Below are 25,460 nucleotides of genomic sequence, written 5' to 3'. Positions count from 1 at the left end.
CGGGGACAGGGACGCCTCGGATTGCCGGGGGAAGAGCACGGTGGCAGAGTGGGGGCGCAGTCCTGGCACCAGGAGCCCAGGAGGGGAGCTTTCAGGCCGGCGCCCAGGAGAGGCGATGCCACCTAAGCCAGCGCAGCGGCAGGGCAGGCGGGAGGGTGCTCACGGGAGAGGCGGGGAGAGGCACCTGGGCCTTCCTTGGCGACCGGGGGGCGTGGGAGCCAGCACTGCGCCTCCCGGCACCTCGGAGGCAGCCCCCGCTCCGGAGCATTAATGCTAACCACCTGGCACCTGCCATTTGGTGGCCTGACACTGGCCAGGCGTCCTCGGGCACCTTTCATGTGACATTCCTCCCTCCGCGGCTTTCACGGCACGAGGGGTTACTGCCTGTGGCGCTGGGAGATGAGAAGCAGGCCCCGGGGGTGGGAAGGGGTCTGCTGGGGACCCCCACTTCCCCGGAGCAGGGGCCACTGCTCCGGTTCCCACAGAGCGCAGAGCTGCGGAGTCCGGGCGGGAGGTGCGAAGGCCAGGGAGGGGTCATCTGTGCCGTCACCTCGAGGCGGCGGCCAGGAGAGGGCTGCGACTCCGGACTTCACCCACACTTTCCCGGGGGCCCCAGGGCAGGCACCCATACTTTCCGGGGGGCCCAGGGCAGGCACCCACACTTTCCCGGGGGGGCCAGGGCAGGCACCGCGCTTGTCCCTTTCGCTGGCCATCTGCAGCGCGTGCTTGCATCACTGCCCACGCTGCTCCCGTAGGGGGCGCACTGCACAGAAGTTTATTAACCATTTAGGCATCAACCTCTTAGAGTCAAGGTAACCCGTGAAGCGGAGAGAAGAGGGACTCGGGGGTCAGGAGAGCCAGGTTCAAGTCTGGGGCTGACGCGTCCAGCCACGTGGTCTCGGCTTCACCCCGGAACCTCTGTAATGCCTCCGGGGGCAGAGACCAGAAGCCCCTCCCGAGGGGGGGAGGTTTAGAGGAGATGATGGTGCAGACCTCTTGGGGAGGCCTGCGTGAGCAAGGGCCTGGCATCTTCGACGTGCCGACCGCCATCAGGGTGTGGGGCAGGGGATCCCAGCTGCACCCCCCATCCTGTACCCCACGGGGAAGAGCTGTCGAGGTGGCTAGTGGACCTGCCTCACATGGCACAGCCAGGAAGGGGTTCACTGCTCCCCACCCTTTCACAGCAATTGCGTGCCAATGACCCTGGGGACCCCGACCCAAGGCTGAGGCCTAAACCGGGAGCTGAGGCCCGTGAGGGCGGTGCCTGGGTGCCCAGGGCGAGCGAGGAGCCCACAGGCCAGCGGGGCGGGCAGCACGGGGTGTCGGGTGTCTGGGAATGTGCGCTCACCGGTCATTTGGAACTGGTTCTCTTTCAGGGTGATTTACGCACCCTCGGTTCTCACCGCGGGGCTGTTTGATCTCCAGCCCAGGGCTGAGAGTCTGCGATGGCCATCCGCCCCCACCGCGCCCGGCTCCCATGACCTGGGCTCCCATGACCTGGGCTCCCATGACCTGGGCTCCCATGACCACAGCTGGTGTCGCCAGGCAGGGCCGTGGGCAGCCAGGGGGCAGAGCAGAGGGGGGGGGGGGGCTGCTGTGTGATTTCCAGGAGGCAGAGCAGCGTGGGGGAAGGATCACACTCCGGGCGGAGACGCCACGTCCTGCCCCCAGGCCAGCTGCCCGGGGGTGAGGGGGCATTGCTGTAACTTCCCCGAGCCTGTTTCCTTATTGGTGAAGTGGAGGTGGCGTGGCCTGCTTTGAAGAGATTTGGGGGCAGAAAAAGGATGATAATGAGTTCAGAGTCCCTGGCCAGGGTGGCTCAGTTGGCTGAGCATCGTCCCATGCACCAAGCATTCGGGAGTTCGGTTCCCAGTCAGCCCACCCGCTGTCTCCGGAGGAGGTGAGGACCCTGCTTCGTTCCGCACCAGCCAGACCCCATGTAGAGCATTGCGTCCATCCGTCCGTCCATCCGTCCGGGGCTTCACCTCCTACCATTTTGAACCTACTCAGAGCACAGGGACCGGAATGAGGAGGGCCTTGACATCATGTTAAGGGGACAGAGTTGAAAGGGGGTGGCTCTTTGGTCGGGAGAAGGGAGCCCAGCGGGTGTATTTCTGAAGGACTCGGTGGATAGGGAGAGACCGCTCTGGGGCAGGGAAGAGCAGTGGAGGGCATGGCAGGAATCCGTATTTCAACACAGAGTTAGACTCGGTCTAGCGGGGAAACCGTGGCCTCGCTCCGAGGGAGCTTCCCGTCCCTGGAAGCCTGCACCTGAGCTGAGCAGCGCCCCCCGGAACGCTGGAGGGTGAGTGCCTGGGCGCGGGGGCCTTCTCCTCTCCGCACCTGTGAGCTGAGAGTCCGTGGTCCCATGACTTCTTCCAGTGGGGCCGAGGGTACCAGGCAAGACGTGCTTGTCTGGATGCAGACAGACCCGAGTCTCCCTGGCAACAGGGACTGTGTGGTTCATCAAGTCCAAGGCGCCGAGCCTCGGTCCCCGGCAGAGGTGATGTCACGGTGGAAACACGAGCATCCCGGCCCGCCTTTCCAGGTCACGGAGCTGTCCTGCAGCAGGAAGAGGCATTTCCTGGCCCTGATCCTCTCGCAGGGGTCCCCGGCCGGGTATCCTGTTTCTGGTCCTGCAGGGCATCCTGTGGGGGCCCCTGGGGCGCTGGAGCCTGGCAGGAGGTGGGTCGGGCCGAGCCCTCGGCGCCGGCCCTGGACACCGCGGCGCTCGGATCAGCTGGGGGATCGGGCCGGAGCCCAGCCACCGAGGACACCCCGAGAAGCGCCGCCCAAGGCCCCAGAGAGGACCTCTGCCGTCCGTCCCGTCACTGCCCGCAGTCCTCCTGGCTAATTCTCTAACAAACCCCTTTTCCAGAAGGCTCACAGCCGCCCTGAGGCTACAGGCCGAGGTTTCTAGTGCACTCAGATGTGGGCAGCCGTCTCCACTGCTCATTTTAGGGCATTTCTCTCACAGCCGTTCATCCTCTTTTGTTTTTTAAAACTTTCATGTTATGCTGGCGAACCTTTTTCTTTAACTATTTTAACCATTTTTAAATTTATTTTAGAATAATTTTTATTGATTTCAGAGAGGAAGGGAGAGGGAGAGAGAGCAACATCAATGAGAGAGAATTATTGATCAGCTGCCTCCTGCACGCCCCCCACTGGGGATCGAGCCTGAAACCCAGGCGTGTGCCCCTGACCAGGAATTGAACCATGGCCTCCTGGTTCATAGGTCAAGGCTCAACCACTGAGCCACACTGGCCGGGCTATTGTAACCATTTGTAAGTGTCCAAGTCGGTGCTACTCAAGTCCATTCACCATGGTGTGCCGCCGTCACCACCGTCCAGCTCGAGGTTGTCACCATCCCACTCATGGATCACAGCGTTTCTGTTATTCTAGTGATAAAATAGAACTTTTAAATCTATGTCCACATTGTGAACAGTGCAGGCGTGTCCTCCATTCCAGTGACATAACAGCAGGCGACACAGATCCAGGGAAGAGGACAAAATGCAAGTGCCAGTTCATCTCTTTCTCCGGAAATTAAAAAAAGAAAGAAAAAGGTATTGTGCCGATGTGAGGGTGTGAAAATCAGAGGTTGCCAATTTTGAAGTCGGAATCAAAGTGTGTATTTCCTTATGTGTGATGTGGCCCCTTCCCCCAGCAGCCGTGGGGGGTCTGGGGGGCCCAGCCTCATTCCTCCACGTCCTCCTGCCTGGGGCCCGAGGGGTCAAAAGGCCAGAGAGTGGGGAGACTTTTCTCCTCGGGCCCTGGACATGAATGCGCAGCGCCCAGCGCCCGCAGACCTTCCCAGCTCACATTCCCCGGGGCCGGCGAGGCAGAAAATGCCCAGGAACAAAGCTCCGGCCCTAAACAGACCTCCCTCTCAGCGCAGGGTCAGTTCCACGTGGGGCTTCCGGAAGAGCCACCCTAACTTAAGAAAAGAGAAAGGGGAGGGGGAGGGAGCCCAGGAGCCAGGGAAAGGATACCCATGAGTGTGTGCCGCCCGCCCGCCCGCCCCCCCCCCCCCCACACACACACACACGCAGCCTCCGTGGGAAGCGGCTCAGAGTTCCCCACGCGCCTCCTAGGAGGCGGGGCGGGTGCCGGACACCCCTGGCCCCAGGAGTCCAAGGAATAGATGCATTTCTCCACCTTCGGTGAGTTCCTGGGCAAATCTAGGGGCCTCGTCTAGTTCTCTGGATAAATGGGCGCACGGCTGGCACCCACCCTGCCTTCCTCCGTCTGGGTTGTCTGGCCAGGATGCTGTCCCATTTGGGGGACACCGTGCCTCCTCCCCTGCCCGGAGCAGGCGGCCTCGTCACTGCAGCCTGAGCACGCGGTAGGGGTCTGGCATATACCCACCCAGTGCCACCTTCTCCCCCAGCCTATCGGGACACACCAACACGCACTTGGGCCCGGCCGGCGTGGCTCAGTGGTTGAGTGTCGTCCTAGGAACCAGGAGGTCGTGGTTCGATTCTTGGTCAGGGCACATGCCCGGGTTGCAGCCTCAATCCCCAGTGGCGGCGGGGGGCGGGGGGGGGGGGTGATGCAGGAGGCAGCCGATCAATGATTCTCTCTCATCATTGATGTTTCTCTCTCCCCCTCTCCCTTCCTCTCTGAAATCAATAAAACGATATTTAAAAAACAAAACAAACCCCATGCACTTGGTTGGGTTCATTAAAGTCAACATCCTTCACATGTCACCCCTTACGAAATGCTAGAAAGCAAAGACTCCCCGTGGAGCCCGGCCTGGCTCGGCTGGGGTGCCATCCCCGAACCCTGGCTCCTAGCCTGTCCGTCTGGGGACACGGTCCACATTGTGGGGTGTCTGGGACCAGCCGCCCCCTCAGAGCTGGGCCAGCCCCACGGTGAGTGTAACCAGGGGGGGGCCCAGCGCACACTCCCCACCCAGGGCCCAGGTCAAGGTGACAGGGCTTCTCACCCCGGCCAGCACCCCTCACCCCGGCTCCAGGGTCACACACTCCGCCTTGGCGCTGGAGCTGGAGCTGCACACGGTTCATTTCTGGGCCAGATCCCCGAAGCTGAAGGGTTTATTTTTAAGGACAAGCCGTTTGCTGTTTTCAGCGTTTCTCCTCAGAAATAGTGCAATTCAGCCCGATCTGCATTGGAAGCGTAATTTATCATCTCGCACAGATGGCTGGCGGAGGGCGGGGGGACGGTTTGCTTTTCGTTGCGGTTCAGCAAACATCTCCCGGGCCCCTGCGTGTGCCGGGCACAGAGCGCCGGGGACGCACGGGCGAGGAAGGCAAACGCCTGGCCCCTGAGACCCTCGCCGTCTAGGTGGGAGGCAGCCCCCCACCTCGGCGTTGGCATCAGACAGGTCTAGTCGGGAATGCTGGCTCCGCCATGCGCTATTGGGGCCGCGCTGGGAAAACCATCTCCCGTCTTTCTAGCTGAGGTTTGTCAACTTCGCTCGTCTCTTCAAAAAGCCAACTTTGGGTTCCGTTCATTTCTCTACTTACTGCTTTTCTACTTCACTGGTGCCCGCTCTAGTCTTTATTATTTCCTTTCTTCCGCTTTCTTTGGGTTCAGTTGACTCTCCACCCCGCACCCCCCGCCCCGCACCCCCAGTGCCTTACAGTGAAAGGTTGAGTTATTGATTTGAGATCTCTCTTCCTTTTTACTAGTCACTCACTGCTATAACCCTCCCCCCCCACCCCCACACTGCTTTACCTCGTCCTTAAGGTTCCCTACGTGGTGCTCCGTTTTCATGCAACTCACAGTCTTTCCCAACCTCCCCTTGGATGTCTTATGTGACTCATCGGTTGTTGGCAGTGTGTTGTTTGATTTCCACTTATTTGTGAATTTCCCGGTTTTTTTGTTATTGATCTTTAATTTCACTCCGTTGAGACAGAAGAATACACTGCATATGATTTTAATCTCTTCCGATGGATCGAGGCTTGCCCTAGGGCCTGGCGTACGGCGCATCTTGGAGAGCGTCCCTTGCGCACCTGGGAAGGAGGTGTGTTCTGCTGCTGGGTCCGTCACGTGCTGTGCGGGTCTGTCTCCTTGCTCACCTTGTCGAGTTGTTCTACCCACTGTCACCAGTGGGACATCGAGCTTTCCAACTATTACCACTGAATCGCTACTCCACCTCGGTGAACCTGTTTCCTTAGAGGAAGATGGTTATTCCTGCCCTGCACAGGCATAGAGATAAAGGAGGCAACGCCTGGCGGTGTAGCCTGGAGCCCCCTGATGTCACTGCTGGGTCTCAGGACGACGGGACAGAGTATGGGACAGTGGGGGTGAGGGCCTCCTCCTCAGGTAACCGGGCGGGGGGGGGGGGGGGGGGGTCTTGGTTAAGCCGACACAGCTCCCGTCTGAGAAACATAAGCCCTTCTTAACACGAAGGTGGAGGCTCTGAGCCCACCTTCATCTATGGCCTTATATTGAGGATATGCAGCTCTTTGGTGCAAAAAATAAAAACTAACTCACGAATCCTACCTTCTCATCTTTATTTTGCTAGCTGATGTCTAAAACTCCTTCGTAGATGCTTCTTGTGATCATCCATCCATCCATCCATCCACCCACCCATCTATCTACTCTTCCTTCTTTCCTTCCTCCATTGCTTCCTTCCAACTCAACCAACGTTTGCCAAACCACCTTCTCCGGGCCAGACCCCGCCAGGTACTGAGGATATCAAAATCAGGCCTGTGGTAAAGGACCCGCCTTATGCAGGAAGACACGGACGTGGAAGCAGGTAACTACCACGCAAGGCTATAAACGCCAGGAGAGAGAAAGGAGCGAAGGGCTTGGAGGGCGCAGAGGGGGAGAGTGACCTGCCTTGGGGGGAAAGAGAAGACGAGACCCCGAAGGCTTTCCCAGCAAATGCTAACAAAGCTGCAAAGCAGGGCTCAACAGGGGCTGGGGTTCCATACCCTCCCTGCCCCCACCAAGCCTCTCCGGTAGGAGGGGCCCCGGGGGGGGGGGGGAGGAGGAAAACAAGAGGATGTTACACACAGTGAGTCATCCAGCCTCAAATAACCAGGAACGGCCCGCAGAGAGTGCTTGGCTTGGAGCGAGGCCAAGCCCATTGCTGCAGAAATAGCCACGCTGAACCCAGAGATTTCTGGGCCAGTCTCGGTCCCCATCGCACTGCCAGCCCAGCCCTAGGAAACTGGAGCTTGAAGCCCCTTATGTTCAAAATCCTGCGCATATTTTGGTCAAGATGGTCTTGATGAAACTACATTCTCCCGTTGACGGCGGGCTGGTCCTCCTTCCGTCCTGTCCTGGTGAGACCACAGCAGGCAGTCCTGCTCAGGGCAAAGCCCCGAGGGGCCGCTCTGCTGTGGGGCTCAGTCTCCACAGAATTCTTGTTGCCGTCAGGGAAGTAGGTGCTTCCCAGTAGCACGGGAAATGAGCCGATCAGTAGTGTCTGCTGTACCCCCACCAGGGACACTGCAGGGAGAGAGTACAGTTCAGACCCTCCCCTGGGAGGACTCTGATCCACCGAAAACATCGGGAAAAACAGTCATGAAACAGTTTGGAAAACTCAAGCTCTGGGACCCGACAGAGTCAACCTGACGGATTGGACTTAATCTCACTGGGCCTTGGGATTCCTTATCTGAGAGAGAGAGACAGAGAGAGAGAGACAGAGACAGAGAGAGAGAGAGAGAGACAGAGACAGAGAGAGATTTAAAGTGCGGTGTCCTCTTGCCCCATGAAGGAGGTAGAACTCTGGTCCCTAAGGAGGCGTGGAGTCCTGACCGGCGAGGGGCAGGTGGGGAGGCCTTCCGGCAGCAAGCACTCCCAGGCCGCAGTGGGAAAGCGCCTGCATTCAAATTCTGCTCCACTGCTTTCTCGCCAGGTAATTCTAAGCCAGTGGTCGGCAAACTGTGGCTCGCGAGCCACATGCGGCTCTTTGGCCCCTTGAGTGTGGCTCTTCCACAAAATACCACGTGCGGGCGCGCACGTACAGTGCGATTGAAACTTCGTGGCCCATGCGCAGAAGTCGGTTTTCGGCTCTCAAAAGAAATTTCAATCGTTGTACTGTTGGTATTTGGCTCTGTTGACTAATGAGTTTGCCGACCACTATTCTAAGCAATTCACGAACCACCTGGTGCCTCAGTTTCCTCATCTGTGACATGGAGACAGGAATAGAACCTGTCTTCGGGGTCGTTCTGAGGATTGGGGTCAGATGAGTAAACACTTAGAAAACCAGGTACAGAGTGAAGGGCCCATCAGTGTTGGCTGCTGCTGTTGTGGATGGAGGGAGGGAGCTCACGTCCAGTGTGAAGGGAGCAGCCAAGGAAGTAAGAGTGGGAAGGCTGGGGCCCCGGGTTAGAGGGCCGCCGGTGCCCCCATGAGCTGGACCTGAGGCACCAAAGGCCCAGGGCGGTTCCTGAATGGGGGCTGACATGGACTATTATACATGGAAAATGGCCGGAGCGAATGGGTTTCTGCTGCAGCCATCGATTGCCCCAGAAGCGGCCGATCCCGAGCCGTCCGCCAGCCTCCTCCTGCTTCCACCCCCAGGGGCATCCTCTGGGGAAAGGAGGAGGCTCAGGACAGACCATGCACCTGGTCACGTGTCCGGTGGGTTATCGCTCAGTTTCCAGGCGCACGGTCAGCAGGGTGACTGGCGGGCGGGGTTCGAACATCATTTCACGAGCAGCCACGAGCGACTTTGGGAAGTGGCCGGGCTCACGGCGGGCGGACTGTGTGAGCCCACCCGTGCTGCCTCCCGCCCATCCATCCCCCCCGCCCCCCGCAGGGAGCAAAGGCAGTGGGGATCCTCCCGCAGACCCCACCGTGCTCGCCAAGGCCCTCACAGGTCCTGGGGACCACGGGGAGGTGGTGGGAAGGTGAGTGGGTGATACCCGCCTCCCTTCATGCCCACCTGGGCCTCTAGAGACAGGCAGAGTCCAGGCCATGCCAGAGAAGAAAGCATTCGCATTCTGGAGATGCTAACGAGAGTGGCAATGAGCATGCACGCGACTTAGTCACGCGTGGAAGTTCCTCATACAGAGAATTCCCCAGTGGTGGGCCCACGAGAGCAGGGGTGCCACGGCCCTCGAAGAGCCTTGTGGCAGGAGCAGCCACGGGAGCACAAGCTGTGTGGGGCCAATTTTGGGGGGAAAAACCCTACTGCACATTTCTTGGCCTGCAGGGTCCAGAGAGAGACCCTAGACTCTGACAGATGGAATGGGAAAATTCCTTTGAGTCTGTGATTGGCTTAGCGGAAAGAAAGGAAGTCGGGTAATCCTTAAGTGACCCCAAGTGGTAAAAATACTCCAGCATGAAGGTGTCGCTGTGGGTGTTCACAGCGTGACGTTAGCGCCACCTGGTGCCCTTGCTGGGAGATGGTAAACCGCGGACCCACAGGTAGGCTCTGCCGCCTGTCATTTCATAGGGGACCATTCTCTTGGCGCGGGGTTGCCAGCGATCAGTGGGAAAACGAATTACCATGTATGGTCAGAAGATATGATAGCGTCGGTCATTGTAACCAATAGAACTAGCACCAATATTTTAAGGGAACAATTATTTCATGCTATGGGTATAATCCAGTATCTCCAAATTGCTAGCTGTCAAAAGCCAAACAAAATACCCCAAACTTCCAGCCTCTGTGACTGCAGGTTAGCCAGTTGTCTCCCCACATGTCTAAGAATTCTTAGACGTGCCCCTAAACCAGCGGTCGCCAACCTTTTGGACCTCATGGACCACCAGTGGTCTGTAGACCACCGGTTGCCGACCGCTGGTTTAGACGACGGCTCCAGAGAGTTTCCTTGTCCCCTCCTGCCACTAGGGAACAATTCCCCACAGGACAGGGTCCCAACCAATCCCCACACCTTCTCACATCCCCATGTTCACACATACACAGCGCCCTCCCTTCAACGCGCAAGTTGCACACACCTAGCTGCTGACACTACGTAGCGAACATTTGAGGATTTCGAGGGGATCCGTGTGGAAAAGGAAAGCTCACTGTCAGACAGTGCTGCTCCCACTCTGAGCTCACCCCATCCTTGCTGGCCCTCTCTCCGCCTCCACCCTCCATCCTGGCAAGTGCTAATCGGATCAGGATTTCCGCCCAGGCTAGATTCTCTTCCAAGACCCTGACCCCAAATTGGAAAGCCCTTGACCTGCCATCGTTGCCCAGCAGGGACATGGCCATCTCTGGCTGCTTCTCCAAAGTCCTACCTTGGCAGCAGCAAATATTGGTCCTTCGATGGGGATTTAATTGAAGCTAACAGCCAACGAGAGTCCTTTCTGGTGAACAGGGTGAGTTACCAAGCTGGAGAATAAGATTTAAGGTGAAACAGTGGATGGAGCCAATCATTTCCTATGAAGGGAATGGAAATGTTTTCAATAAACACCAAGTGACAATGTCTAAAAGGCCAACTGGGTTTTGAAAACTGGAAGCATCCTTCAAAGATTGGTCTGAGTCCCCAAAGTGACTATTGGGAGGAAACTGCATTCATGTATTTATTTTTAAAATAATCTTCCTCGTTTCTCAAAAATGATATATGGTCCTATTTGTTCATCCATTTTTCTCTGCGATAACCTCTACTGCACAGTATGAGAGCGAGGGCTCCAGCTTGAACCCCCGCTGTATTTAGCTTCAGGACACGAATTCACTTGGGCATTTGCAGGGGACCCACAATGCTTTGCAACAGGAACAAGAAGCATCTCGAGTCAGGCTCAGTTTAAAGCAGCAGCTCTCAACCTGGCAATCGATTAGCATCTCGGGGCAGCCAGGCCCAGCCCGATGCTGAAGTCTGAATCCCTGGAGGCGAGGTACAGGGGCGGGCATTTTCTTTTAAAGCTTCCTAGGTGAGCCCTAACTCGTTTGGCTCAGTGGTTAGAGCATCAGCCTGCAGACTCAAGGGTCCCAAGTTTCGATTCTTGTCAAGGGCTTGTACCTCGGTTGCAGGCTCAATCCCCAGCCCTGGTTGGGGCACGTGCAGGAGGCAACCAATCGATGTGTCTCTCTCACATCGATGTTTCCCTCTGTCTCGCCCCCTCCCTTCCACTCTCTAGAAATCAATGGAAAAATACCCTCAGGTGAGGATTACAAAAACAAAAGCTCCCAGGGTGATCCCACAGTGAGAGCACTAAGGAAGGAGCTAAGGTGCTCCCTGTCGGCAGAGAGGCAGTGGGCCATTCCGGGAAGGCAGGTGATTCTACAGCATCTGTCTCAGCATCTGTCTCATTCTTTTGCATCGTCTTGCCTGGGTCTCAGGGGAAAAGACTGCAGAGAGAGTTCAAGTTCTAAGAGCCATTTATCTGTAACAGTGGGTCTTGGTTTCAAGATCCATCTGCACCTCCATCGGCTGAGGAATCTGTCAAAAGGCAGGTTCCTGGGTCCCGCCTTCAAACTAACAATCTCTGTGTGTGATTGGATGAGCCAGAAGTCACTAACTATTGCCAGGATGGGATCCAAGCCCATCTGACTCCAGGTCCTTTCCAATTCCCCTCAACTTCTGACGAGTAAGACTGAAACCTCTGTCAGAAAACCACAGTTCTGGATGGCTTTAAATGAGAGGTAATTATTTAAAGCAGCAGAACAGGAAAACAGCCAAAATTCCCCTTGCCCTCCTCCCTCCAAAGGAATCCTCGATCAATTACTTCGGAGCAGCAAAATACCCTCCCTTTCCTTCCTGTTCCACTACATTCTTTCCCTCCTGGCAAATATTCCTCTTCCCCCAAATAAGGTCACTTGGAAAAAAGTCCCTGCTAGTACATTGGAAATTGTCAGAACCTATAGGGAAATGATAAATTACTATACAAGGGGACCTACCCCAGACCTCACTTTATGGTTATCTACACACTTTTCATATCTCATTCAAACTGCAATAAAATGTGTTTTAAGTCAGAAGAATAAGGTAAACATTACTTACAAGTCTGGGTCTGTGTGCCGGGTGATGGTGGTGGGCAGGGGTGCGGACCAGGAGAGGAGCCGTGAGTGAAAACGCTGCATTATGACGTCAGACCATCTCTACTTGGCAGCACCATTCACACACCGTGTGGGGAGACACACGAAAACGAGCTTTCAATGCACACGAGTAGGATTTCCGTTTGGAAAATGAATTGTACAGAGCTGTTCCGACTCTGTTAGCGTGAATGTCAACTAGCGCTACAACGCAACCTGGTAATGACCCTGAAAAATGTCCGTTAGGTGCATTCGCTTTAAACTCAATCCAGGAATTAAAATCATAGAAACAATCTGAAACACAGATCAAAGATTCCCAGAGAAACATGATGTGTATGTAGCAGGGAGAGATGTCAACGTGGACGCACCATAAAAGGGGGTGTGAGTGCCCATCGGCTAGACTTGTGCCGAATGCTTAACAGAATCCCGAAGGATGCGGATCATCTTCACCGTTTTTATAACAGAGAAGCTGCAGAGGGGCCCTAACGAAGACACGCGGAGGCGAAGGGCCTGGCCTCGGCGTCCTGCCAGAAAGGGGAGCGCCGGAGCTGGATCTGCGCCCGGCCAGGCATTCCGAGGTGCACACCGTCTCCAGTGCCCCCCCCCGCCCCCCCCCGCCCCCCCCCCCCAAGATCACAAGCAGTGAGTGTGGAGGGTCCATCAACCACAGCACGTCCAACGGATATGCAGCCGCTGGCGCCTTTGGAGGGTCTACACTACAGCAAGAAAACTTCCAGAAAAAACAGATGAACCACACTGCCAGCAGGGCCGGTGTGGGAAGGGGTGGGGACTGCGCTAACCTGAAGTTTATCACAGGAACACATACTGGGAAGAGGTGCAGGAAGGTTCTGGCACTCATAGTTGCCACCACCAGCTAGTCCTATGGAGTCCGTTCCGGGGGCAGACACCCCGGCCATGAACACAGCTCCACGCGACGCCCGGTTTTCCGTGTGCGCTCAGGGGGCCTGTCCTCATGAGGCTGAAAGTACCTTCCGCGTTAGGAATACCAGGACTACAGACACCAGAGTCAGAGCAGCTCACTTAAGTTTATTAAAATTTGAAGAAACAAAAAATTCCCAAACACAAAACGATTTCAGTCTCTAGGAAAGTCTAACTCCAGCCACTGAAGCCCGCAGGTGGCTGCGCAGAGAATGAGTGAGCCGAGGACGGGGTGGCGAGGGGGAAGGTGCCCAGACTCAGGCCGTCGGTGAAGGTGGGGCAAGCCTGGGCACCTCTGGGTGCGGGGGACGGACATGAGAGCCACACAAACGAGATCTGAGTAGTCACATAAGCTCTTACACTCTGGAGTGGACAGAGCTGACGCCGAGCCAGGCACGAACCCCCGAGGGGGAATTTTAACACTTCTTGGGCCTCCCAGGGCCCTAGTGCATGGTATTAGCTAGTGACCTAAGCAAACAGAGGCTCAGGGAAGACCAAGTGGCTGTGCTGGGCAGTCCAGAGGGTGGGCAGCCCTGGCACAAGGTCACCCAGGTCCTCTGCCCTGTGGCCCTGCCACTCGCCAAGTATGACACAGTTCTGTGGGAACCTGGCCCGCGAGCACCACACGCGAGCTCCAGCTGAGGGAGAGGGACAGGCAGGTGGGAGGGCATGAGCAGTCGTACACATCATTTCGGCTCACACCCCACCGACCGGAACCTGGGAAGCCAGTCTCCAGCGAGGCAATCTATACTGGACCGACTAAAACCCAGGAGGTTCCACTGGTAAAAGGAATGGGGCAATCAGCATCACGCACGGCTCAGGGAGCACTTCTTAACCAGGACTGAGCCATTATTCACATCCTTAGCACGGACCAGAGGCTGGAGGAATCAGCATCTGGACGCGGGGACTAAGATAAAGGGAAGGATGATAAGAGAGGTCAGTCAGAAATCCAGGCAACCCCCTGCTGGCCTATTACACGGAGCTTCCTCTGCTAAGAACTCTGTTCCCTGGATAATCCCTGTTGACGGTATTTTGAAGGGAAAAACATGAATAAACCCACCATCTCCCAGCTCTGTCCAGCATTCCTCCCTGGCCGACCCCTGGGCCCGGGGAATCCTCGTCCACAGGGAGACCAGAGAGGAAAAGCTGCCACCCGGACCCAGGGTCTGGTCCCAGTTCGACCAGCCGGGCCCTGTGGATGTGAACCCCGCCCGACTCACTCCTGCACCTCAAAACAGGGCCGCGAGCAGACCGGGTCGACCTCTTCCAGCTCCAGTGCGGAACGGTCTGAATGTGTCTTCCCTTTGCCGCCACGCCGATGAAATTCCCACTTCTAAAGCAGTGGCTGGTGTACGTGATCGCGGCCAGCTGTTGTCCCAGCTGTGAGATCGGCCGTGGCGTGCGAGGACCCCGCCAGGGACAGTGGTCCAGATGTGGGTGAAAGAATGAAATTCTCCTCCTCCTGCCACACGCACCAGGACTCAGTACTGGGAAGTGAAGTCAATGGTAATGCGTTTCCCCCTGTTTAAATAGTTTCACTCAAGATTGTGTTTGAAGAAATAGTTCAGGGCTCAAAGGTTTAACACCATCATACAAGACATTATAACTTGTGCTCTTAAGAAATCTCTACCCTGACCGGTTTGGCTCAGTGGATAGAGCGTCGGCCTGTGGACTGAAGGGTCCCGGGTTCGGTTCCGGTCAAGGGCATGTACCTTGGTTGCGGGCACATCCCCAATAGGGGGTGTGCAGGAGGCAGCTGATCGATGTTTCTCTCTTATCAATGTTTCTCTCTCTCTCTCCCTCTCCCTTCCTCTCTGTAAAAACTCAATAAAATATATTAAAAAAAAAAATGCCGAAACCGGTTTGGCTCAGTGGATAGAGCGTCGGTCTGCGGACTGGAAGGTCCCAGGTTCGATTCCGATCAAGGGCATGTACATTGGTTGCGGGCACATCCCCGGTAGGGGGTGTGCAAGAGGTAGCTGGTCGATGTTTCTCTCTCATCAATGTTTCTAGCTCTCTGTCCCTCTCCTTTCCTCTCTGTAAAAAATCAATAAAATATATTTTAAAAAAAAAAGAAATCTCTAAGGTAAAAAAAAAGTTCCCCAAGAAACTTCTTTATAAACTACGAGTCAACAGGCACAAAAGAGCAATTCAATTATATGTATTTCAATTTTTCCTTCTGGTGCGAGGCAAGAGGGTCTGAGGAAATGTATTCCAAAGGCCTGTGTTCAAGTGTAAGGCCCAGAGGGACAGTGGAATCGTTTTACCTTTGTGAGCACAACCTCGGAAGAAAGGGTCTTAAAACAAAGGCGAACCTTCAGGGATACAGCTTCACTGTCGCCACCACCCACTCAGCTGTCAGTCCTCACAGAACCTTCCAGCTCCTAAAACACCGGCTCCAGACTAGCCGAGCTGTCCTGCCTCGGTACCACCGGTCCTCCCTCACCTCCCACCTCTCCAGCTACGGACACACGTAGGCACCATCACCATCGCAAGCCCGTCTCCACCGAGGGCCGCTGCCTGGGGGGAAGCGCCTCCTCGATACTCAGTGGCTCCACACGGTCCTCTGCCAAGTGCACATTCCCAAGAACTGCACCTCATAAACCACAGCATTCTTGAAGAAGAAAAACCATCAAGTCACGTTAAAATAAGACACAGACCTTCATGAAAATAGAGTCATCACATTTATTACTTTCATTAGGTTGCCATTACATGAAGAATTCCTATGACTAATGTTCCATGTTTCTTGACATGCAAGAGTTAGCATTAATAGCTTAAGTTACTATAAATACTGCTGCCTGGAAGCAGTACAGCAGTTTTAGAGTTTTAAGACGACAGCCGTATTACTCAGTCTCCGGTGTGAGAATCAGAAGGTTCTGAACAGCTGGTTAGGAAGGTAGCCAAGGTGCAGAAAAGACGTCTGCGCCTCCTTTTCAAGGGCAGCCAACTCGTGAACTGTAGGTGCCAGAACATCCACATGGCCTTTATAGTTTCCACCTGCATCACACACAGAGCACAGAGCAATGTAAATGACCTGCCTGAAACAACTTGTCGGCAATACTCTGGCTCAACTGCATCAGTTTCAACGTTGCTTCTAGCAATAAAAATGTACTACCGGTCAGGTTATCTCCAAAACTCAGAGTTCTAAAATGTTAAATCATTACAAATCCAGGATTCGGCCTCACTAACAGCTGTCCCAATACCCCCATCCGGCCCTCCCGTCCTCGTCCTTGATTGGGGAAAACACAAGATTAGTCTGAATCTTAACAAAATTTCAGGAATGAGCAAAGGGCATTCCAGGCAAAGGGGAGGGTAGGCTGGTTACCACTGAACTAAGTCAAAGGTTTCTGATTCTTCACTCAAAATCACTACACTCGTTCCCTAAAAACTCTATAAATGTTCAACTACTCATATGACATTAACACATCGAGAGAGGCAGCTACACTGCTTCATTCACATACATCATACAATAAAAATGCCGTGGACAGGTATAGACAGGTGCTATGAGAATAATAAAGAGGGAGTAACATGCTAAAAATATACACTTAACATCCTATATGATAAAAAGCTAATATGCAAATCAACCAATGGCAGAATGACTGGTCACTATGACGTGCACTGACCACCAGGGGGCAGACGCTCAACTCAGGAGCTGCCCCGGTGGTCAGTGCACTCCCACAGGGGGAGTGCCGCTCAGCCAGAAGCCCTGAGCCAGGCTCATGGCTGGCGAGCGCCTCTGCCTCCACAGCAGCACTAAGGATGTCCGGCAGCGCTAAGCCGTCAGTCGGACATCTCCCGAGAGCTCCAGGATTGCGAGATGGTGCAGGCCAGGTTGAGGGACACCCGCCCCAAGTGCATGAATTTCATGCACCAGGCCTCTAGTTATGAAATAAAAGTACTTGCTTCTTAAACTGATGCTCAGAGAGGAAACATTCTAATTTAAAACAGAATTAAAAGTAATTCAAAGCTTACCACCAGCTGCCCGTTTTTGTCCATAGGTAACTTTGCCATCAAATTCATCCACAGGTACCTTTATATCTGGCTCAACCTGAGAAATGGTACAGTTCAGGTGTTCTTCTACCTCAGAGAGCAACTAAGAAAGGGAGAGAAAATTTCATGTTGACAAGAGTTGCATTTTAGTAGCATTAAATAAAAGCAGGAAGCTGTACAATACTTAGTATAAATGGAAGATAGATTTCTGAAGAGATGGACTCAGTTACAATTTATAAACTACAGCTAACATTATAATCAATTACTCAATACTTTCCCTCCTAAGTGACAACAGAGAAGTGCTGATAGGACTTTTGCAAACAAATGCAGTCTCCTTTCCAACTGTGATAAGCTTTTGGCACCTTACCTGCATCTCATTGTACCATATGGTGCAGCCACCATCCTCCTTGAGCCTGGTGTTGTAACACCCCTTCCCACGGCTGCTACACACATGGTACCAGACCTAAAGAGGGAGGAGGAATGAACATGCGTGGAGACGGAAACACGCTCGAATGCTCTATTGTCACCTTGTTTTTAATATCGTCTGTCCTCGAGGCAGACTGCAGGTGCGGCTGCTACCAACACCGCTCAGTAGCTCTTTCTTAACCAGGTCTCCCAAAAGAACTCTTCTTGAAAATAATCCAACCGTTTTTCCAAAATGGATGTCAGTTATAGAAAGCAATTCTCACATAGAAACAAGGATGAAAAAGTACATATTGGAGAATGCTATATCAAGATGAGCATAAAAAGTAAGTTCAAATCTCTTTCCTAAGAAAATAAAGCAAAAAGCAAAATGAACTGGTTTGGGCAATGAATATAAGGGGATTCTTTATTCTTGCAACTTGTCTGTAAATGTGAAATTATATCAAAATAGTAAGTTACACTCTCCCCCCTCCCCCCTCCCCCCATAAAAAGTCTTCTATGGCACCATGCCAGAGTTTAAATACATTTTGGTGAAAACAATTATTTTAAAGCTATTAGGACAAATAACATTTTGCATTTTTCCCTTCCAAACTCATCCTATTTATCCATTTAGTGAACACTGACCAAAAAAAAGGCTACAAAGAGGTCACTTATATTCCCTGTGCAACCAAATTCAATGGGAATGGGAAAATCCCACTGCTTTTCTTTCCAACATCTAAGAAAAATGTAGCAACATAAACAGTGAATGCGATACAGCACTGAGCGGGTTACCTTCTCTTTTTCTGTTGCCACCAGGGAAATGGCCAGGCCCATCCTGAAAGAGGTGAACAGTCTCGTTAGACCCCGCCCCCCAGCACAGACGCTCTGAGAGGAGGGGAGGGCCGCAGTACCTCTCAGCTCTGCCGACCCGGCCGATCCGGTGGACATAGTTCTGCTTCTCGTCAGGCAGGGTGACATTTATGACTGGAAATGAAATCGGTCATTACCAACTGCCATGAGTTTCTAAATATTTTGAAAATATTAGTTTACTACTTTAAATTCCATAAAATTCCATCTGTAGGTATAAAAAGTCTTTTTACCATAAGGAACACCGTGGATATCAATTCCTCTGGCAGCTACATCTGTGCAAATCAAGAATCTTACGTCTCCTTTCTACAGAGAACAAAGAGGACAGAAAGGCATTTATCAGCACATATACAAAAAAATAAACACAACACTGTCTTTCCACTAACTGAGAACTCTAGTAACTACTGAGTTACTTTCAGATTAGAGACCCAGATCATCTTAATTCTCTGGGCCACCTCTTGAATTTTTAAGTTATGGTTCACTAACGACGACATTTAAGGTGAATAAATCAATGACTAGATTCATTTTGCTTTGCTTTTCTCTTACATCAAAGATATTAAACCTTTGCTAAAATTTGGCTTTATCTTCAGAAATCCTGATAGGTAATTCAAGAGAAAAATAGAACAAACTATAAAAACAGAAGCATTATTTTTACCCTTGCATTGAAATTCAGAATACTAGATATTTCCTCAATGCTTGTGAGGAAAAAATGCTAAAGAGAAGGGGCAGAGAGTGCCCCCTGGTGCTCACTAAGGAAATACACATCAGCCTGGGATGGGGTCTGGCCCAGGCACAGCACAGTCAGAGCTCTGGGGGAGGGGGAAGGGCACACTGTGTTTTGGTCCAGGCCAGTGGTCGGCAAACTCATTAGTCAGCAGAGCCAAATATCAACAGTACAACGATTGAAATTTCTTTTGAGAGCCCAATTTTTTAAACTTAAACTTCTTCTAACGCCACTTCTTCAACATAGACTCGCCCAGGCCGTGGTATTTTGTGGAAGAGCCACACTCAAGGGGCCAAAGAGCCGCATGTGGCTCGCGAGCCGCAGGTTGCCGACCACGGGTCCAGTAAAATGCCCAGATACAGAGGGGCGGCCCCCCTGAGTAAACCAGGCCAATCCATATATCTTGTCATCCACATCAATCCAGAGCATGGATGGGAACACAATCCAAAGTTCCCAACACTCTCACCTTTTCCATGGTGCTCCTGAGAGAATGCATTATGCACGGAAATGAACACACTATGATAAACAGTAAGGATTCTTGTGGGTGCAGGCTACTGACCTTGGGTCTTAAAGGGCTCAAGCCCCACCCACCTCATAACCTATTCATGTGCTGTAGCTGGGATGGTCTGCCCCAAACAATTAAAACTCTATTTAATTCTACAAAACCCTATTTTGACACCTGTCTGAAAATAATCTACATATTAAGTTTTCTTGGGCATCACTATAAGCTTTTTTAGAGGCTCACAGACTTTACCTATCTAATGATGCTTCTAAAAAGATCTACCTGAAAGAATTTAACTAAAACTTTCTCAAATTAAAAATTCTTGTTACAGTTGTGTTGTGCTGATAGAAAATGTATAATTTACCATCTGACCTTAAAGATGACTAAGCACAGCCATGAATGGAATACACCAGCGAGGACAGAAATATTTTGAAATTTCTAGGACAAGAATTGTTTTATGAATATTAACTGGAACTGATTAAAACCAGATACAACTCTCCTCTTTCATATTAAGGAAATGAAACTATTTCAATGCCAATACCTTAAATCTTTCCAAGTTCTGCTTTCTCTCATGAGGCTTTCTGTCGCCATGCAGACAAACACAGGAGAACTGGTGTCCCTTCTTATCAGGCCCTGGTGGAAGGCAGATTAAAAGTTAACCGTGGCAAACACTAGCCTCAGAGTCAGGCTACAATGTTACCAATAATTCTATGGAAATCTACGTCACAAACCAGGGTTAACACAATTAGGCCAAGTGCCACTAAAATGAACTCCCTGGCATTAAATTTGATTTTGCTTTGAAGGACATTTTAAGCCACCTTCCCAATCTGCAGAAGTAAATAAAGCAGCATGCCAATGAAATATATTAATAAGAGGAAAATACATGTGGACACCAGGAACTTCACCTGTACCATACGAAGCGAAAAACAAAAAGTAGGTAAAAGAGGTTATTTTTTTTTTTTTTAAGAGGTTATTCTTGGAAGAATCAAAACAGGCACTAAGAAGTCCATGCCCTTACTAAAGGCCACGCCCACAAGCCTGCCCTCCTGAAGGTGTTCTACATGAGCGGTCGCCAACCTTTCAGACCTCACGGACCACCAGTGGCCCGCAGACCACTGGTTGGCGACCATTGATCTACACAACTCAGTTATCTGAGCCAGTGGCTGGGCCAACCTCTGCCTCTGAACAGACTTTAGTCCCCTGGTATATGTTAAATAGTGCTCACGCATGTATCCAGATTTTCCACAGCCATCTCTTATTCTGTAATTTCTAACTGTTCTGCTTTTTCTCATTTCCCCCTTCTTCCTTTCTTATTTAGCCTTATGTAGATTAAGGTTTTTTTTCCTCACATACCGATTTAAAAGACATACATTCCATTACTTAGGAGATACACTTGAAATTTTAACATTACTCAATAACTTCACCCTCCTTCCAAATGACATTAACACTGTGACCCACGCTCACTGTAATGAAACGACCTCTGTGGAAATGGTCTCATTTTTTCCTGGGCTCATCTTACAGAAAAGCACTGAGTCAGCACACACACAGCGCACCATCACTGCTTTACAGTCTGTGCGCATTCTAGACTGCATCGACCGGAGATTAATATCCGACTAAATGAGGGAATAAGCACAATTTACTTCAAGTAAGGAAACCTTACCTCCTCCTTGCTGCATAAAATACTGCTCCAAGTTGTCACAGTCGATTTTGGTTCTACAGAAGATAATTGCTTGGTCCATCTTGTGTTCCCTGATGGCCCGCACGGCATACTCCCCCTTCAGGATTTTAATAGCTTCAGACCACATCTCTTAAATATCACCAGAGGAAAACAGAAACACAGAATCTCAATCTGAACTGCCACGGACACAAATAATTAGTCACAGACTTGCTGCTTAACTCACTTAAACTCTGCTTCAATGTGATGCCAGTTTGTGGGGTCCCAAAACACCTCTAACCATCCCTCCTATGAGGGACAGACACACACACACACACACAGGAAAACACAACCACACAATCTTACCTTTTACGGAGAATTCTATTGTGCCTCACATTAACTTCCCTAAATGTGCCATAAATGTTTAACCCCATTTAAAAACAAGTAACATACTTTCTAAGTTAACCTAAACACCGAAAAGTTCCTACTTCCCTCTATGAAGTAAAGACCGTACATCAAACCTAGCTAGTAATTTCTTAGGCACCAACCTCCAAATCTTTATTTTTCAATGGGAAACTGGGCTATAGTCTCGCAACTACCTCATGAACATTTTACTGTGTAACCCAAAGTATGTCTAAGGTCTCTGTGGTCATCGCCAATTGTAGTATAAAACGAAGCAGAAGTTTCACAAGGAAAGGAAAGGAAGCAGCAGACACTGACTCCACAGGCTGCATGCCCACACAGGAGGCACGTTACTGTGAACGAGCAGAGCCTTTGCTCCTCTCCTTCAGAGGCCAGCTGAGCACACACCAGCGGGGCCGCAGATAAAATGGCTCAAAGGAACCCTCTTCAACCAAGACTGCAGATACCCACCTGAGCCGAGTGCAGCCCACGCAGGCCACCACCCATTGAGACACCTGATACCAGCGAAGCAGCCTAACGGACTGAAGATGCGTCCCAGGCTCCCTAAGCGCTGTCCTTGCATCACACTGATCTTCATCCATTTTTAAAACATTATGTACATGAGACAAACTGTCTGAGCTCTGCATACAAATATCTTCACTGAACTGGAATTTAATGTAAGGCTTTTAAAAAACCGATAACAATGTAATGATCGGCAGTTTCAGCTTGGGAAGATGAGGAAGTTCTGAGGTGGGTGGTGGTGGTTACACAGGACTGTACTTAATGCCACTGAACTATCCACTTAAAAATGGTTAAAGCCAACTTGACCTGAAGTGGGTATGACAGGACAGAGGCATACGCAGATTAAAGGAAGGTGCTGGTGAGAAAATGAATAGTAAAGAACTGACTTTGTCCCAAAAGGTCTGGGAGGTAACCCCTGAGCCCCTGAAATGCCCCGCCTGTCTTTGTGTACCTGGGGGCTTGGCCTATGCTACAGATGCTAGTCTATGCTAACAATGCGATTCATGGTGGGGCCTTGGTCACGCAGCATCAGCTCAACCTCTGGAGGGAATGGAGACCAGCCAGCCCTCTCTCTCTATATATATAAATACCGCCGTCCTCTCTGATCTTGCTGCTCACAACAGCACCTATCTGGCTTCTTATGATTGTTATGTCACCTGGCCTGTGTGTGTAGGGGAGATGGGGCCATCCTAACATCCCCAATGCAATCTGGGAGCCCAGTTCTGAAACGGCATCTCCCACTCGTCATCTGTCTAGAGGAGAGGCACTGCTGAACTGAGTCTGGTACCCCTTTCACCAGCATGGCTCTACCCTGGTCAATGGTGCGCCCTCTGGGCCCTCCCAGGGAATGTGATTGCGGATACGTTTCCAGGTTTACATCACACAGCCACTCGAGCACGCTAACTTCTGTGAACTTTTTAATCCCTAGTTCCACTGCTTTCCATGAAAAATATCCCAAAAGGTTAAAATGGTAAATGTTATGTTACGGATATTGATTCAAGAAGAATCAATAAACCATTTCTGGGTCACATCTGTATCTCTCACAAAGTTGTAGCTCAAGACCTTTGTTATCTAGTTTACTGAAATGAAGAACCCCTGGAATTCAGCGTCAATATAATATAATCTGTCACCAGAGAAATGTTTCCTATGATCAGTGAGCATTTTATAATTTAAAATATTTCTGATTTAGATGCCAGGAGGCTAATATCTTAAATTCAGTCACTAATATTCCTCTAAGTTGACTAGTGTCAGTTTTCCTACCATTTCTTTCTTATTTTGGTTGCTTTTATTTTCAGATTTCCTTTCTACTTTTATAGATCCCATGAGACAGGGCATAAACACAACAAAATATACCAATTTGTTTTCACAATCTTTCAGCTCATTTCACTGACGTGTTTTACTTACCCGGACTGTTAGCACCAGGTCTTGTGTTATCTTTTGCATGTACTTCATCCGTCTACCCAACAGCAAGGACACAAAAGGGGTGGGGAGTGGTTAATCAACAATTCAGAACAGGCGTCACTTTTTACAAGAAGAGAACTGTATTTATCTTTAGGCTGCACTTCAGACACTTATCTTTATAATCTGTAGGCAAGTGTTCTTCAGATTCAGAAAAACCCTTTATTAACTGCAGGTCTAAGGCTAACCAATATTAAATGTAATAATAAAAATACAAAGGTCGTTTTTAGAACTTTGTGTATTCATAATAAACATACCCTTATATAATGGTAAATCCAGTAACAGTGGGGGGAAATGACATGATGGACACATGAAATTTTTTTTAAAAAATAAGGCACATCAAGAAAACACCAAACTACTACTAAAAAGGAAATCACTGCATCTGAAATCAGGTCTATATATACAGGTAATCCTGTTTATTTATAAAAATTTTTTATCAAAAGCAACTTCATAGACAGAAAAGTAAAAGATGAGTCCATCACTTATTCCATGCCCTACAGGCCTAACGTTTTCCTAAACTGTTGCTCAATTTCTCTTTACTGAGGTAAACTATCTGGTTGTGTTAAGCATCACTAAGAGCCGAGGTAAAGCTAGTTTACGACTGCTTTCCTCTGTGCAAATGTTCACATTATAGAGACTTACTCTAATGTGGTTTTTCCCGAGCCTTTCCCAGAGCCTGTCCGCTTTGGGATTCACTGGGACCACCACGTGGTGCACGGTGTCTGGGACGGAATCTTCGCCTTTTAAATCAACCCACGTGGGAAAATGCATTATCTTCTCAGACAGTTTCTTTACATCAAAAGAATGCAAAGTAGCAGAGCAAACAATCACCTATGAATAGAAAAATCAAAGTTTAGATAAACTTTCATTTTATAACAATAACTCCACCGATGACATGGATGTGGGCCACGACGTACACTACGCCTGGAACCTGAAGACAAGTTCAGTGCCCGACTCTGTAGCAATTAGTGGTGTGGCTTCGGGCAAGTTCCTCTCTCTGAGCTCAGACCCTCTAGTCAGTAGAGTCTACTGCCACAGAAATCATGACCTCTATTCCTCGGGGCACAACAAAAACTAAGTAAGATGAAAAGGTTTTGAAGATCTAAATTTAAGGTTTAGACTTACCTAAAAACTTACCAACTTCTCTAACCTAGACCTTTCCCTTTGTATTATATAATCAAGTACTAAAGAAAACAGTTCATAGAGCAGTTAATCAGAAAACACTAAAAGACGTGAACGTCAGATAAAAAACTAAGCACTGATACGTAATGAGTATGTACATGTCTTTAAGGTGTGTTAGTCCTTTACCTGCAGCCTTTTCCCATCGGAGGTGATCTGCGGGATCTGACTGTGCATCCTATTGATAAAGTCCGAGTAGCCTTGAGAGAGAAGCCCGTCCTGTGTGAGAAGCAAAGAAAAGCGTCCGTTTTAAATCAGGATCTACACCTTTCTTTTCTAAAACAAATGTAAAATGTAAGATGCAGAAACTAATTCATACAGATATATATCCACGTATTTTTTAAGTGATTATTTTCTCTTGGATAGTTAAAGACAAGTTGTAAGTTCACTTTAAACCTCATGTGACTAAAACACAATGCAAACACCACACACTTTAGTATTCATGAAAGAATAGGAGAGTTAACAGCTATTACATGTCCTAAGCATATGATTTAATATGGAAAACAACAACAACAAAAAAAACCCTGAAAACTACTGCACCCCTCCTGAAATTAATCTGCAAGTATGTTGCAAGAGCTCCAACACATTAATGTCTTTTCATACAGTTTCATTTGTAACTATGACAGAGGAATAATTTGTAATGTGTAAAAAATTACGTACACACAAAAATAACTATTTGAAAAGATAAAACAAACCTACACATCTAGTAACAAGAGCGGTAAAACAAACAATGAAGTATCCATACAACAGACATTAGACAGCCTTTAAAAATCTTTTATGAATAACAACATAAAAACTTAACAATACTACATTTAAAAAAAGCTTTCCTAGATGCCTCAAAGCTTGATTTCAACTACATAAAATAACATTTACATAAATACAGAAGTGGAAGAAAATATACCAAACTGGTAACAATGATTATCTCTAG

At 50.3% G+C, this 25,460-nt stretch overlaps 1 protein-coding gene across 1 annotated transcript in view; it reads right to left on the bottom strand.

Moving 5' to 3' along the window:
* Nucleotides 1–15,503: 15,503 nt before the first annotated feature.
* Nucleotides 15,504–25,460, bottom strand: part of DDX1 (DEAD-box helicase 1) — a 28,586-nt gene continuing 18,629 nt past the window's right edge. Inside the window, exons 16-26 of the mRNA XM_079791671.1 lie at nt 24,662–24,751; nt 23,996–24,184; nt 23,300–23,351; nt 20,978–21,124; nt 19,859–19,950; nt 18,325–18,397; nt 18,136–18,208; nt 18,017–18,059; nt 17,190–17,285; nt 16,805–16,925; nt 15,504–15,829 (exon numbers count right to left, since the gene is read on the bottom strand). Coding sequence (XP_079647797.1) covers nt 15,699–15,829; nt 16,805–16,925; nt 17,190–17,285; nt 18,017–18,059; nt 18,136–18,208; nt 18,325–18,397; nt 19,859–19,950; nt 20,978–21,124; nt 23,300–23,351; nt 23,996–24,184; nt 24,662–24,751 — 1,107 coding nt within the window. The 3' untranslated portion in view covers nt 15,504–15,698. The remainder of the gene's footprint in view (nt 15,830–16,804; nt 16,926–17,189; nt 17,286–18,016; nt 18,060–18,135; nt 18,209–18,324; nt 18,398–19,858; nt 19,951–20,977; nt 21,125–23,299; nt 23,352–23,995; nt 24,185–24,661; nt 24,752–25,460) is intronic.

This window comes from Cnephaeus nilssonii (genome assembly GCF_951640355.1).
Source record: "Cnephaeus nilssonii genome assembly, chromosome: 15".
NCBI lineage: Eukaryota > Metazoa > Chordata > Mammalia > Chiroptera > Vespertilionidae > Cnephaeus > Cnephaeus nilssonii.
This window is presented reverse-complemented; position numbering and strand designations above follow the sequence as displayed.